The sequence below is a fragment of the Orbicella faveolata genome, unplaced genomic scaffold (assembly GCF_042242905.1).
Source record: "Orbicella faveolata isolate gen_17 unplaced genomic scaffold, um_ofav_v1 contig_24, whole genome shotgun sequence".
NCBI classification, from domain to species: Eukaryota; Metazoa; Cnidaria; class Anthozoa; order Scleractinia; family Merulinidae; genus Orbicella; species Orbicella faveolata.
In genome coordinates, this window is record NW_028301552.1 from 31,530,573 (window position 1) to 31,544,891 (window position 14,319).

Genomic DNA, 14,319 nt, shown 5'->3' on the forward strand with positions numbered 1-14,319 from the left:
GGTAATAGGCCACGTTCGATATATCAATGTTCTAACATGGCTGCGAGGCTTTCAGGACAAACTTCTATGCTTGGTGGTGTTTTCTATGTATCCAAGTCTCTTTTGAGAATTGAAAGACAAAGGAAACTTAAAAATATTGCAATTTTTACCCGAAAGCCTCGGATCGACGTTAGAATATTGATATATTGAACGTGGCCAATTGGTTGTGGTTTTTGCTTGTCCTGAACTTTATAGTGATTGGTTCAGTACCAAACTAACCTTCTGGAATCAAATCCAAATGTTCACGTTTTTCTCAGTTTCATGGTCAAATCAAAAGGGATTGCATAAATTTAAAATCCACTGTCCAAATTCCTGAGTCCTCGCATTTCCAAATTTTATGGCGGGGCGACCATTTCCGGTCAGGGATCATTTATGGTACAATCTGTGGATCATTTCAGGTCCTGGGATCATTTGCGGTACAATTTGGGGATCATTTGCGGTACGGGGATCATTTGCAGGCCGGGATCATTTGCGGGGCCGTACATACCCAAAATCCCTCTTCGATATTTAAGTAAATCTAGAACTAAGCAGTGTGTGAAGTTATATAAAATGAACCATTTTAGTCGTAGTTCCAAGGGCGAAGGTGACTTTCTCAGGGAGCTGGAGGTGGACTTTAAAATCAGATTTCAGAGTTATCCAGATAATGCGTAAGGAAAACGGACCAATCATGACCGGAAAAGTTTCTCACCAAAACCGTATTTCAACAACGCATTTTTGCGGAGCATAAAATTGACTTTAACTCAAAATTAACTGTAGAATTTTGCTAATAGATTTGTTAGCATTTTCAACGGTTATCTATATAAAATTTGGAACTTAGGTTTTATCATATTCATAGTCTCACCTAAACTGTAGCTGATGTTTTTGGTTTATAGTAGTTTGTATATGCAAATGCAAGTAATATTCGTCGTTTTCCTTGGGTATCGTAATTCGTACTTGATTTGGTTTTGCTTTACGCAAAGTGATTGCCTTAAAAGACTCGTGTCACTCTTTCTCAAATAATTAGAAGTAAAACCAAAACCAGTCGTTACTCGTTTGCACACCCTTTCGCGCCCTTCGAGTCAGCTACATTTATTTGTTGTAAGTTTTTGATTGGTTCATTGGATTGCCTCTGTCCTTTGTGATTCGCCAGAGTGATTACCTTCGGTGTGATGTTAGAACACCCAATTGAAAAACGCTTAAGATCAGCTCCCATTTGTTGTAGGTTGCGGCCAACGTTTATTTAACTTCGACTCAAACGGAGGGCTTCACGTACCATTTGAGCATTCAGACAGGAGCATGGAAAGGTTTTGGGACATCCGCTTGTGTCGGAATGATTATATACGGCGAGAATGGACACAGTGGCGCTATCACGTTGACAGATCCTTTAGCTCGGAGAAAGTTATTTACCCGAGCAAGCGTCAACAATTTCACGTTGACTTTACCGTCTTCATTGGGTAAGCTGAAGAACATACGCATCTGGCATGACAACACAGGTTCAAACCCAGCTTGGTTTCTTCAGCAAGTTGTTATAACGGATCAGCAAACAGAGGACATGTGGTACTTTTTTGCAAATCAGTGGCTTTCCCTAGACAAAAGAGGCGGCTCTATTGACCTAAAAATAAAAGCCGCACAAGAAGGCGAACTTGTTGCTTTTAAGCCTTTGTTCTATGCCAGAACAAGCCGAAGTTTGGGGGAGGGCCATATCTGGATTTCTGTGTTCACCAAACCGCCTCACAATCCATTCACTCGTTGCCAACGCCTGACTTGTTGTCTTTGCTTTCTGTTCACGGCACTGGTGACCAATGCCATGTTTTATCAATTCGATGAAACGCCGACTGATACGTTCAAGTTTGGACCTCTTGTTATGAGCTGGACGCAAATTAAAATCGGAATTCAAAGCAGTGTAATAGCTATTCCAGCAAATTTGCTGGTCGTGTTAATCTTCAGGAACGCAAAGCAAGCAACTACCGAAGAAATCTACGATCCCAGACAAAATGCCGAAAAGCCAAAGACCCCAGGATATCTGCCACATGTCTTTGTGTACGTGGCTTGGTGTCTTAGCTTGATTCTGTCTTTAACGGGTGCTGCATTTACAGTGTTTTATAGCTTGATGTGGGGAGCAGATATCTCCAATAAGTGGTTGACATCCATTTTAGTGTCCCTTGTCCAGGATATTCTCATTACACAGCCGATCAAAGTACTCGCCTTGGCAACATTGTTATCACTGTTAATAAGGAAACCACCTGAAGAGGATCCTATCATCGGAGTCTCGTTGTTTAAAAGTGAAAAAGGGGAAAGAGTTTCAGCTAAACGAAAGCAGAGGAAAGAGCTTGTTCAAGAGAAAGACACCAGTAGCAAAAAGTGGGACATGATCCAGACAGTCCAGGAAGTGGTATCGTTTCTAATATTTGGTTCTCTGTTACTGATTGTAAGTTATGGAGACTTGGATAATGCAAGATTCCAATTTACCAAATCTACAGGAGATCTATTTGGTGGCTTTGAAGAGGTGAGAAGTATACTAAACTGTCTGATACATTGTAGCTTTTGCCAAAATTGGGGAGCAGGAATTTTGCAGTTGTGAGAGCCTTGCTTCCCCCTATGTGGCCAGGGTTCGAATCCCGGAGCCGGCGTCAACGTGGGTTTAGTTTGATGTTGGTTCTCAATTGTGACCCGTGGTCTTCATCTGGATCTTCCGTTTTCAGCTCTGAGCAAAAATCCACACTTCTAAATTGTGAAACAGTGGACAAGAAGCTTGTCCGTTAGATATGGCTCTACCAATTCATAGTACGTTGTTTTCTTTTTACTTTTGTTCTTTTTTTCTGAACGTTTTTGCAAAGTGTTAGAATAAACATCAAAACGCTGTATATGATGTATTTCTGCAAGCTAGCGAGAGGAGAGATTTCTAGTCACGGAGTCATTTAGGATAGTCGTTCCATTGTACTCAAGGAAATTGGCAATGAAGTAAAAACAACTCAGGAACACAATTTGCAATTCTGTAATGCTCCATCTTCAGCAGAGTCTTTTGCCTGGAATCTTAGATTTTTTCCTCGAAGACACTTTCAGGTGCAGATGAGGGCCATTCAATGTTGAGGTAAAAGCGTGCAAAATGTTCCCAAATTAGAATAAATTAACGACAGATGGCAAAGGCGTTTATGGGGCGGGGAAGGGAGAGATTTTCACTACGCTACTCTTCTTCATACCACTTTACGTCTACTTTCTTTTTAAGTTCTTTTCAGTTAGCGCAGTAAAATGCTCTGAATAAAAAATGACAGTTAAATGATATTTTTAGGTTGTAGATACACCTTCCCTCTGGAACTGGATGGATGAGGTGTTAGTTCCTGGACTCTACGATGTGACATGGTACAGTGGTCAGCCATTCGAATACAAAGAAGGATTCATCGGCAACAAGAAGAACTTTCTGATGGGAATGCCACGCCTTAGGCAGATACGATTAAAGACAAGTAAGATTTAAAAAGTTTTAACTCTCAAATTAGCGGCCTCGTTTAAGGAACCAATTCAGTTTAACTGATTGAAGGAGTATACATGTAGCTACTGCAGCCATGTTTGTGCCAAAGGCCTTCGGTCGAATTCAACTTCTGGTGTAAATCAAACAATGGACCGTCACCAGTCTTTTTTAAAAACGGATGCTTGAATTATACTTTTTAATAGAAAAAAAAAATGATCAGGGAACTATCATATATTAAATCATTGTCATATGCTAAAACTGTAGAGCAAATTTTATGTACAAATTAATAGAAAAGTTGGCTACATTTGACTCGCTTGGTTTGAATCACTTTGAATAGAGCGTAACAGTTCTACTTTCTACAAATCGCAACGTTGTTCGCTGCAGTTGTTCGAAGGTATTCAAGTAATATATCAAACAGGAAAGACCGTGTTTGATTACATTTCCAAACACCGAGAAGAAGTTGAAACTACGACGCGCAGCGGAGTATTTTTGAAGAGCTTCGAGGTGTTTGGATATGTGGTCAAACACTGTCTTGAGTGTTTGATGTATCTTCTCAATCGAAACTAAAACTAAGGAGAAAATGGAGAAATAAAATCGTAAACATTTATGCTATTCAAAAAAGTTATGATATCTTGTCTTCTTTTGTAGGAAAAAGCTGCCCTACTACACTTTACGGTGAACTTGTTGACGACCTGTTCCCGACTGGATGTCTTGCAGCGTACTCTAGTGACAGCGAGGAAAAAATTCAATTAAACCTTCCAAAATGGATTCCCTTGAGGAATTATAGTCAAAATGATCCTATTTCTGACTTATGTCCAAAACCGTGGAGGTACCAATCAGGGACAGAGTTAAATACCCTTAGCCATGAAGCTGTTAAGAACAGTTACGATGGCGGTGGATATGTTGCAGACCTTGGCTATAACAAGGAGTCGGCGTCAAAAGTGATAAGCGATTTGCGGGATTACAATTGGGTGGATACTCTTACGGCTGCTTTATTCATAGAGTTTACATTGTTTGACCCGTCCACCTCCCTTTTCTGTAGTGTGAGACAAATCTTCGAACGATTACCAACCGGCAGGGCCGTCACTGCTGTAGATGTAAGGACGCTTACGCTTTACCCATCGACAGATACACATTTGCAATCCTTTTACGAGATGTGCGAACTATTATTTCTTCTTGCAATCGTGATATGCTTCATTGTTGAGGCAGTCAAGTTCTTTCGCCAAAAAAAGTATTTCCATCAGATGTGGAACGTGGTGGAACTGATCCTCCTCGTGGTTTCTCTTTTGGCAGTTGTCATGTCATTCCTAAAAGGCAAATACACCAGCTTGTATGTGAAGAGCGTAAAGTCCAATCCTTACGGTACCTTCAGTTCAGACAACATCGTGCGCTGGTTAGACCGGGAAACCCTGTGGTTTTCACTGGCAATTTTTATCATCACGTTAAAACTTTTGAGACTTATCAGATTCAATCATCACATTTGTCAAATGCAAGGAACATTAAAAAGATCAGCCTGGCCAGTAATGTCGTTTTCGCTGGTTTTTATCATTGCTGTTATTGCTTTTACTCACTTTGGCTTCCTTTGCTTTGGAACCAATTTAGAACTGTTTTCGTCATTTTTTAATTCTTTACGAGTAGTACTTACATTGTCTGTTGGAAAACAAATTGATTATCTCAACGTATACTTGAATAACCCGCTTGTGGGATCGCTGTACTTGTTTCTATTTTTGGTCATCATGATATTCATCCTGATCAACCTCTTCATTGCTATCTTGGTAGATGCTTATGGTGAGGTCAGAGAGGAGCAGGGAGACAGTTTTCGTGACGCAGAACTTGGAAAGTTTATGTACAACGTCGTCAGAAAAGCAACAAGAGAGTTGCCGAGCAAAATAATGACTGCATTGAAATTGGTTTTGAAAAAGGTTTCACCCAAAGCGTCAAGAGACAGCATACGCCGTGATGAAAAGTACAGCGGTGAGGCAGACAGCTTTATCGAGCAACGCGTAAACGAAAGTGAAGATGCAATTGGTAAGGAGTTGCTCAAACCTGCAGACGATATTAACATTTCTCCGGCATCCCCAACCTTTCGCTTTCAGAATTTCCACGAATATGCCAAGGATGGCAGTGAGAATATTGCTTCCGATATCAAGGACATTATACTGGAAGACGACTTACTTGCTGATATCAAGACTCGGTTCATTGATATAGCGGACGAATTGGCAAAGATAGCATACTTTGTAACAACAGAACCCGACAGAGAAACAGCATTATAAGTATACAGGGTTTAGTGTTCTATACTCTTAGCATAAAACTACATGTAACATTTTGTATTTTTGCTAACTTGCTGTGTCACTGGTAGGTTGACTTTGCCTGACTTCTGATTGACTGGCTATAATTATCAAAGCACTTAAGCAGCAACAGTTATTGGCGAAAAATGAAGAGCTAGAAAAGCAACTTAGCGAAGCTGTCAAAGCAAAAAAAACTTTCATTGGAGTAATTATATGAAGTCTATAAATATTATACGACCGGAATAAGGAGTAATTTAGTTAAGGAAAGAAGGAGAAGAAGAACTTCAATAGGCTTCAAAATAATTTAGACAACTTCTCCAAAGTAAATGTCGTTGCATGTAGTGGTCGCTTGGTCCGAAATTGCGAACGTTGGTCCTTGGCTGTAGAAGGTAGCAGCGACTTTCACAATTCAAAAGGATTTGTGCAAGTTTTATCATATGGGCTGAAAATTAAAGGATATCATACTTTCGCAATGGGGATCCAACACAAATCAAAAATATTCTCATTTTGATTTAACAATGCAGGCAACCTTCTGAATTAGTACATTTAATGCCGCCTATCGTTTATTTTCTGTGTTAATATCGCAAAACAGCTGAACAAAAAACAATAGGCTCTTTTCTTAATTTTACACCATTCAAGAATGGACACTTTTGCAATTATTTTCTTCAGTTAAAATCATGTTTTATATTGAGATGGCAAACGACAGTTTCCAACAGTTTTATAGCACTTCTACTGTGAAAGATCAATGTTAACATTCGTTTTAAGTTGTCGCTACAAATTGGTACCAAACAAATGGCCAATCATTGGTCAACAAGTTGTGATCATTTTCTTGACACAACAAATTACTATTGCAATGGTATTTGACAAATAAAGAAGCCTCAACTGTGTCCTGTTTTTGTTGTAAAGCACGCAGGAAGCAGTAGAGCACGAAAGAAGTATAAGGGGTAAAAACAAGACGTAGTCCAGTGTTTCTCCTACTTCTTGAGTGCTCTACCGCTTCCTAAGTGCTTTACAACAGAACAGAGCACAGTCGAGGCTTCTTTGATGATAAAGAATCCATTAATTAATGGAATTAATTAATGGGTTGTATTTGAAAGGAACTAAAATTATTTACGGCTTGCAGTCGCTTGCAGCAAGATTGGCCGAACTAGTGTCAAAGTCGGAAAGACTAGACTGCTCCCACTGGTTCTACTCCGAGTACAAGAGAGAAATTATATCAGGGCAAGCTTTCAACTGATCACTCGTCGGGTGGGCGCTGAAAAGAAATTGTCCAGGTTCACTAAGCTAAGATGACCGGAGATCGCTAGGGAGCAAACGAGCGTTACTACACTGCATGTAAGTGTTGTTTGTGCATTTTTACAAAAATAAAGCTTCTCATCATAAACAGAGACAGCTCAATTGGCGTTTTCTGTCGTTGTTTTGCTTCTTAAGGACGTTCGCGCTAATTGTTTCTGCTCATCCTTACTGCGCACCCAAATTCACACGCCACGCCATGCATGGATGCGCGTGTTAAGTAATAAAATGAACAATGATAGGGCAAATGGCCGTTGTTATAGCTTTGCCTAGATTTAACGATCTTGAACGCGCGGTGACCCGTCTTTATCTTTGGATGGATCATTTTCTCTACCGATTTTCTATCGATTAGAAGTTTGAATATTTTTGCAAAATGTACCATTGAATTCTGTTTAGCTCTTCGTTTATGTCCGGCGGTTTCAAATGCCTCTTGAAGGGTTAAGTTTTGTGAAAACGTTGGTAACATTTGGAATTATTTACGAAACAGAACCACTTCTACAAAATATGAGTAAGATCGTTTGCCTCTGTTGACCCACCTTCGATATTTTTTACTATAAATCCCTGTAGACCATGCTGAGTTCGTGCGCCAGTTTTTCAAAATAACAAATGTCGGAATATAAAGTACCGATGTAAGAGAGATAGCTTTGAAGAGTCACGTGCCAGTGAAAATGGAGCTGGATTTTGCATGGAGCTGTTCCAACCTGCAGACGATGTTAATCAAAAACTCTGAACATACATTTCAAGAATACGCCAAGAATGACATTAGCGGGGACGTTGCTTCCAATATCAAGGACATTATACTGGAAGATGAGGTTCTTGCTGATATCAAGACTCAGTTCATTGATATAGCGTCTAAATTGGCAAAGATGATATACTCTGTAGAAACAGAACCCGACCAGAAAACTGTGTTGTAATTACCGCGACAAGTTTGTTAATTATTCTTAAGGATTTATGCGAGCACATTGTTTCTGCCCATTCCTTACTACGCATGTCATTCATGACGCAATGTCAAGCCAGGTCCAATTTAGAGCAAGTATGATCTACGTGTAGCAAAGACATGTATCTTCAATAATCCGCTATTTTATCTGAAGATTGTTGCTTATTTCGAAAAGAAATTGACAGCTGATTTTAAAAGATGATTCAATCGAAAAAGCTCCATTTAAAGTTTTCTAAAACTTGGCTCGCTTGGTAATTATATAGTATGTTAAATATCACAAAACTGATATAAAAATGGGTCTCATTATTGTAACGTTTGAACTGCAAGGTTTTTCTCTGCAACCCTAGTAACGGGGAAAAAGAACTATAATTTCTTAAAAAGTCATTTACCTAATTACAATATTGAAGTGGTTCAACAAAACAGAATGAAAAGGAATTGAGATTATGAGGTACATTAAAGAATTCACTGGATGCGCACGTAACCAGCTTTACTATAAAGACAAGTTCATTTACATCATTCAAATAAAAATATCTCAAGGAGTGTTTTTTTAAACTTTTTTTTAAATTTAAATCGCGATATTTTGTAGTCAGCCGTATATCATTTACATTTATTTTATTTCATCGTCGACCTTCGCTTCAAAGATATCTCTTAACGCTGGTTTCCATATGATCGCTAAGATCACTGCGATCGTTACAGAAAAATGTTTAGCCACCATTACGATTACTTATTTCCATATCGGTTCCCGATCGAGATCTCACAATCGCTGGTGAACGGTCCCGGAGGAAGGACTCCCATATGGATGATGTCGGGGTGGAAGTCTAGGTTTTTTGATCTCACTTAGCGTGTTCAGGACGAAACGCCACCATTTTAAGTTGTCAGTCTCTTTTAGGGCGCACTCGAAAAAACCACAATAAAAAAACACTCCAATTTCCGTTTTTAGGCTGGATTTCCGCCGCTCTCTCGAGTCTGGTCTACGAGCCTGGGCTCCTTTCCGGACAGTGGTTAATAATCGAGCCTATTCCACTTTAAGTGGTATCTTTTAGGGTTCAAATAAAGCTTGAGCCACACCCAAATTGGCCTCCCTTAGGGTTAACTCAAATTTTCGGATGAGCGTCCCCCACTCTGGGCGCATCTCTAAACGCGCGAGAACTTACGAGAGAAAAGAAAGTTGATATGGGCGCAAAAACGCGCAAAAACACGCGAGAAAAATATATAAATAAGCGAGAATCTTCAACTTAAGCATTGTCCAAAGCGACAGACTGCTACAAGTGTATTGCGTGTGTGTAGATTTGAGAAAGGGCTGAATGGAACATCTTTAAAAAGTCCACTAAATACAGTTTGAGATGCCGACACCAAAACCGCGAGTGTGGCGCATCTCTAAATGCGCGAGAACTTAGGAGAAAAAAGAAAGTTGATATGGGCGAGAATCTCTCACCCAAGCACTGTCCAAATCGATAGACTTCCACAAGTAAAATACACGTGTGTAAATTTGGGGGAGGGCTAAAAGTAGCATCTTTAAAAAGTTAGGTAAGCAATGGTTGGGATCCCTGCACCTAAAACGCGAGTGTGGCGCATCTCTAAACGCGCAAGAATTTACTACCAAAAAGAAAGTTTCTATGGGTGAGAATCTCTTACCCAAACACTGTCCAAATCAATAGACTTCCACAAGTGAAATACATTTGGGGGAGGGGTAAAAGTAACATCTTTAAAAAGTTAGGTGAGTATTGTATGGGATCCCCGCACCTAAAACGCGAGTGTGGCGCATCTCTAAGCGTGCGATAACTTACGAGAGAAAAGAAAGTTGATATGGGCGAGAATCTCCAACCTAAGCACCGTCCAAATCGATAGACTTCCACAAGTAAAATACAAGTGCGTAGATTTGAGAAATGCCCAAATCTAGCATCTTCAAAAAGTCCAGTAAGCATAGTTTGAGATACCTACACCAAACTCGCGAAAGTGGGGCACCTCTAAACGCGCAAAAACACGCGAGAAAAATATATAAATAAGTGAGAATCTTCAACTTAAGCATTGTCCAAAGCGACAGACTGCTACAAGTGTATTGCGTGTGTGTAGATTTGAGAAAGGGCTAAATGGAACATCTTTAAAAAGTCCACTAAACATAGTTTAAGATGCCGACACCAATACCGCGAGTGGGGCACAGTTCTAAACGCGCGAGAGTTTACGAGAGAAAAGAAAGTTAATATGGGCGAGAATCTCTTACCCAAGCACTGTCCAAATCGATAGACTTCGACAAGTGAAATACACGTGTGTAGATTTGGGGAAGGGCCAAAACGAAGCATCTTTAAAAAGTTAGGTGAGCATTGGTTGGGATTCCTGCACCTAAAACGCGCGAGTGCTTACGAGAGAAAAGAAAGTTGATATGGGCGAGAATCTCTTACCCAGGCACTGTCCAAATCGATAGACTTCTACAAGTGAAATACACGTGTGTAAATTTGGGGGAGGGGTAAAAGTAGCATCTTTAAAACGTTAGGTAAGCATTCGTCGGGATCCCCGCGCCTAAAACGCGGGTGTGGCGTATCTCTAAACGCGCAAGAACTTACGAGAGAAAAGAAAGTTGATATGGGCGAGAATCTCCAACCTAAGCACTGTCCAAATTGTTAGACTTGCATACGTGAAATGCGTTTGTTTAATTTTTGTGGAGGTCCAAAACTAGCATTTTAAAGAGCCCCGTAAGCATAGTTTGGGATCCTTACACCAAAAACTCGAGTGTGCCGCATCGCTAAACGCGCGAAATCACATGAGTGAAAAAACGATATAAATTGGCGAGAATCTTTAACCCAGGCATTGTCCAAAGCGACAGACTTCCACAAGTGAAATACACGTATGTAGATTTGAGAGAGGGCCAAATGTAGCATCTTTAAAAAGTCCAGTAAGCGTAGTTTGAGATCACGACTCCAAAATCGCGAGTGTGGCGCATCTCTAAACGCTCGAAAACACGCGAGAGAAAAAATATAAATGGGCGAGAATCTCCATCCCAAGCATTTCTCAAAGCGACAGACTTCCACAAGTGGAGCACACTTGTGTAGATTTGGGGGAGGGCCAAATTCAGCATTTTTAAAGAGCTCCCTATGCATACTTTGGGATCCCTACACCAAAAACGCGAGTTTGGCGCATCTCTAAACGCGTGAGAACTTACGAGAGAAACGAAATTTGATATGGGCGAGAATCTTTTACCCAAGCACTGTCCAAATCGAAAGACTCTCACAAGTAACAAATACACAAGTGTAAATGTAAGAGAGGGCCAAATCTAGCATCTTTAAAAAAAAACCAGTAAGCATAGTTTGAGATCCCGACACCAAAAGTTTGAGAGTGCCGTATAGCTAAAGGCGCGAGAAAAAACAACGGAAAAGTAAATTGACATCGTTAAAAATATCCACCCAAGCACTGATTAAATCGATAGACTTCCACAAGTGGAATACACGTTGGAGATTTGGAAGAGGGCTAAAACTAGCATCTTTAAAACGCGAGGTAGGCAAAGTTTGGGATCCCCACATCTAAAAGCAAGTGTGCCGCCTCGCTTAACGTGCAAGAACACGCGGGAGAAAAGATTGACATGGCAAAGAATATCTAACCTAAGCACTGCCCAAATCGAAAGACTTCCACAAGTGAAATACACCTGTGTAGATTTGTGGGAGGGCCAAAACTAGCATTTTTAAAGAGCCCCGTAAGCATAGTTTGGGATCCCACACAAAAACGCGAGTGTGCCGCATCGCTAAACGCGCGAAAACACGCGAGTGAAAAAAAGATATAAATGGGCGAGAATATTTAACCCAGGCATTGTCCAAAGCGACAGACTTCTACAAGTGAAATACACGTGTGCAGATTTGGGGGAAGTCCAGTAAGCATAGTTTAAGATCACGACACCAAAAGCGCTAAAAAAAAGTTAAGTAAGCATTGGTTAAGATCCCGCACCTAAAACGAGAGTGTGGCGCATCTCTTAACGCACGAGAGCTTACGAGAGAAAAGAAAGTTGATATGAGTGAGAATCTCCAACCCAAACACTGTGCAAATCGATAGTTTTCTCCAAGTGAAATACACGTGTGTAGATTTGGGGAAAGTCTAAAAGTAGCATCTTTAAAAAGTTACGTAAGCATTGGTTGGGGTCCCTGGACCTAAAACTCGAGTGTGGCGCATCTCTAAACGCGCGAGAACTTACGAGAGAAAACAAAGTTGATGTGGGCGAGAATCTCTCACCCCATGAGGGCACGTAAATGACTTCTATTTTAAGTATCTCTTCCCGGTGTTTTTGTTTTTTATTTTAAATTCTATGAGAACAGGGCTGTATTCCTGTAAGGCTGTGGATGTAATTCGTAAAAACGCTGAGTTCTTATGAATCGTTTAGAAATTCTTCGTTCCAGTTCAAATTGATGTTGCTGGCACATGGGTGGGCACTTTATATGTAGACCGTGATGTAAGATACCTTAAACTATTTTTACTGTTCATGATGCACTGCTACGTTAGTCTGCTTTATAAATATTTAACTGCTCTGATTTCCTGGGTTGATCTTTTCTACAACGCTTCCACTTTTTAAAATGCCCGATTTCGGTGTCAATTTAGGTCGCCGCGAGCGCAAAATACAAAAAAAAATTCCAAAAAAAATAACTAAAAATCTAAACGACCTGAAACTTATAGTTTTAGAGCTAGTTTACCTAGGCCTTTATTCTGGCAAAAATCGGTTTTTTTCTATATTGCATGACCCTAGTTGATCCTTACAGCAAACTGCTCTTAAGCATTTTTTCTAATGGATGTCTTACTTGTCGGAGAAATTTTAAATGTAAAATGGGAAATTGTAATGGTTATGATTAATTGGTAACCTCGTGTCGTCCAATTCTGTCTTTAATCATACTTGTTATTAACAAATCGGACTCCCGCTTCGCGGTCGTCCTGTTTTGTTAATCGTGAGTATGATCACAGCCCGAATTGGACTCCAATCAGTCCTTTTACCACTATTAATCGGGAGAGTAAATTTAAAATCGGACGAACGAAATCGGGATCACGGTTACTCCCTGAATTGTACGACACGAGGTCCAATTATTAATTAATCGTCACGACGCAATGCAATACTGGAGAATGACCTTAAACAGCTGTATGTTATAAGCTATCCGCCTTTCACTTTTTCTCTCGCAGATCCCGCTCGTTTTTCATTAGCAAGCCCGCTTTTTCGATCGTCCCTGTTGACCGAGGGACTGCAACAGGATACAGTTTGGAAAAGCTGACAACTCGTTATGCAGCAGATCAATTTGCCTCACAGAACCAATGTATGTGATTAAGGGAGGCTTTACTGACGGTCTTGAAAGGGTAAAACGGGTACTGGGATTTACTTTTTTTTTTTTCACTGGGAAAATACGGAATGACACTGGGACAATTTGTATACGGCGATTATGCAGTCCTTCGCGCTAGCAAAAAGTTACGATTAAACAATAACCAGAGTTTGGATAAAACCGATATAGTCAGTTTCCCTGCTTGGATTTAATTTTCGTACAAGGGAAGTTAGGCTAAACGTCTACCTGAAATTTACAAATAGATTTTTAAAACGACGGATTCACCGAGCTACAGCTCAGCTGGAGACTTATACACAATGTCACAATGCTTATATGTAATAATCACTGCGTTGAAAAACAAAATTGTCGCTAAACACGACAGTTTTAATGCGAGCTCATGTTGATTTATCCATTTAAAAATTGTCCAATTTATAGCCCTTGTGTGCATGTTCTAATGATTCACACAAATTGAGCATTTTAACAGGTGGATTGGCAAAATGAGCAGGTATTATTTCAAACAATATCACTTTATGGCACTGACTGCCTTAAACACCTTTATGGCAAAAAGAGCTTTGTTCTGACAGACCCATTTGTAAGAATGAAACCTCATCCCTTGTAAATACAATTAAGCAATAAAGATATCACCATTTTCCGTCGAAAGCCCGCAAAAGAACGTTTACGTCAATCGGTTACGTTGAATATTTTTGAAATGTTGATGTCATGCCTGCTGTGGGCTGGTAATAAATTCCATCCTCGAAACAATGACTTTTGTTTTTGGTTTTGTAATAGTAGTCACTAAAAATGGTTTTTTTTTTTTTTTTTCTTTTTTTTTCTTTTTGACAGACTCCAAATTAAAGCAATTGATATGCAGATAGGACTTACGCGCACGCTTTGCTTGCTGGTGGAGTCATTACTTACCACGCAATTAGATATTCTAGATTCGTCTCGTTTAAAAAACGAACGGTAATTGTGGCAATAGTTTCTAGGAAAAAAATTTCTCTTGATTAAGAATGTTATACATATATTACATTTGAG

At 39.9% G+C, this 14,319-nt stretch overlaps 1 protein-coding gene across 1 annotated transcript in view; it reads left to right on the forward strand.

Moving 5' to 3' along the window:
- LOC110064981 (polycystin family receptor for egg jelly-like) overlaps nt 1–7,170 on the forward strand; it is a 36,074-nt gene extending 28,904 nt beyond the window's left edge. Inside the window, exons 22-24 of the mRNA XM_020772082.2 lie at nt 1,241–2,524; nt 3,308–3,479; nt 4,133–7,170. Of these exons, the coding sequence (XP_020627741.2) occupies nt 1,241–2,524; nt 3,308–3,479; nt 4,133–5,757 (3,081 nt within the window). The 3' untranslated portion in view covers nt 5,758–7,170. The remainder of the gene's footprint in view (nt 1–1,240; nt 2,525–3,307; nt 3,480–4,132) is intronic.
- Nucleotides 7,171–14,319: the final 7,149 nt, after the last annotated feature.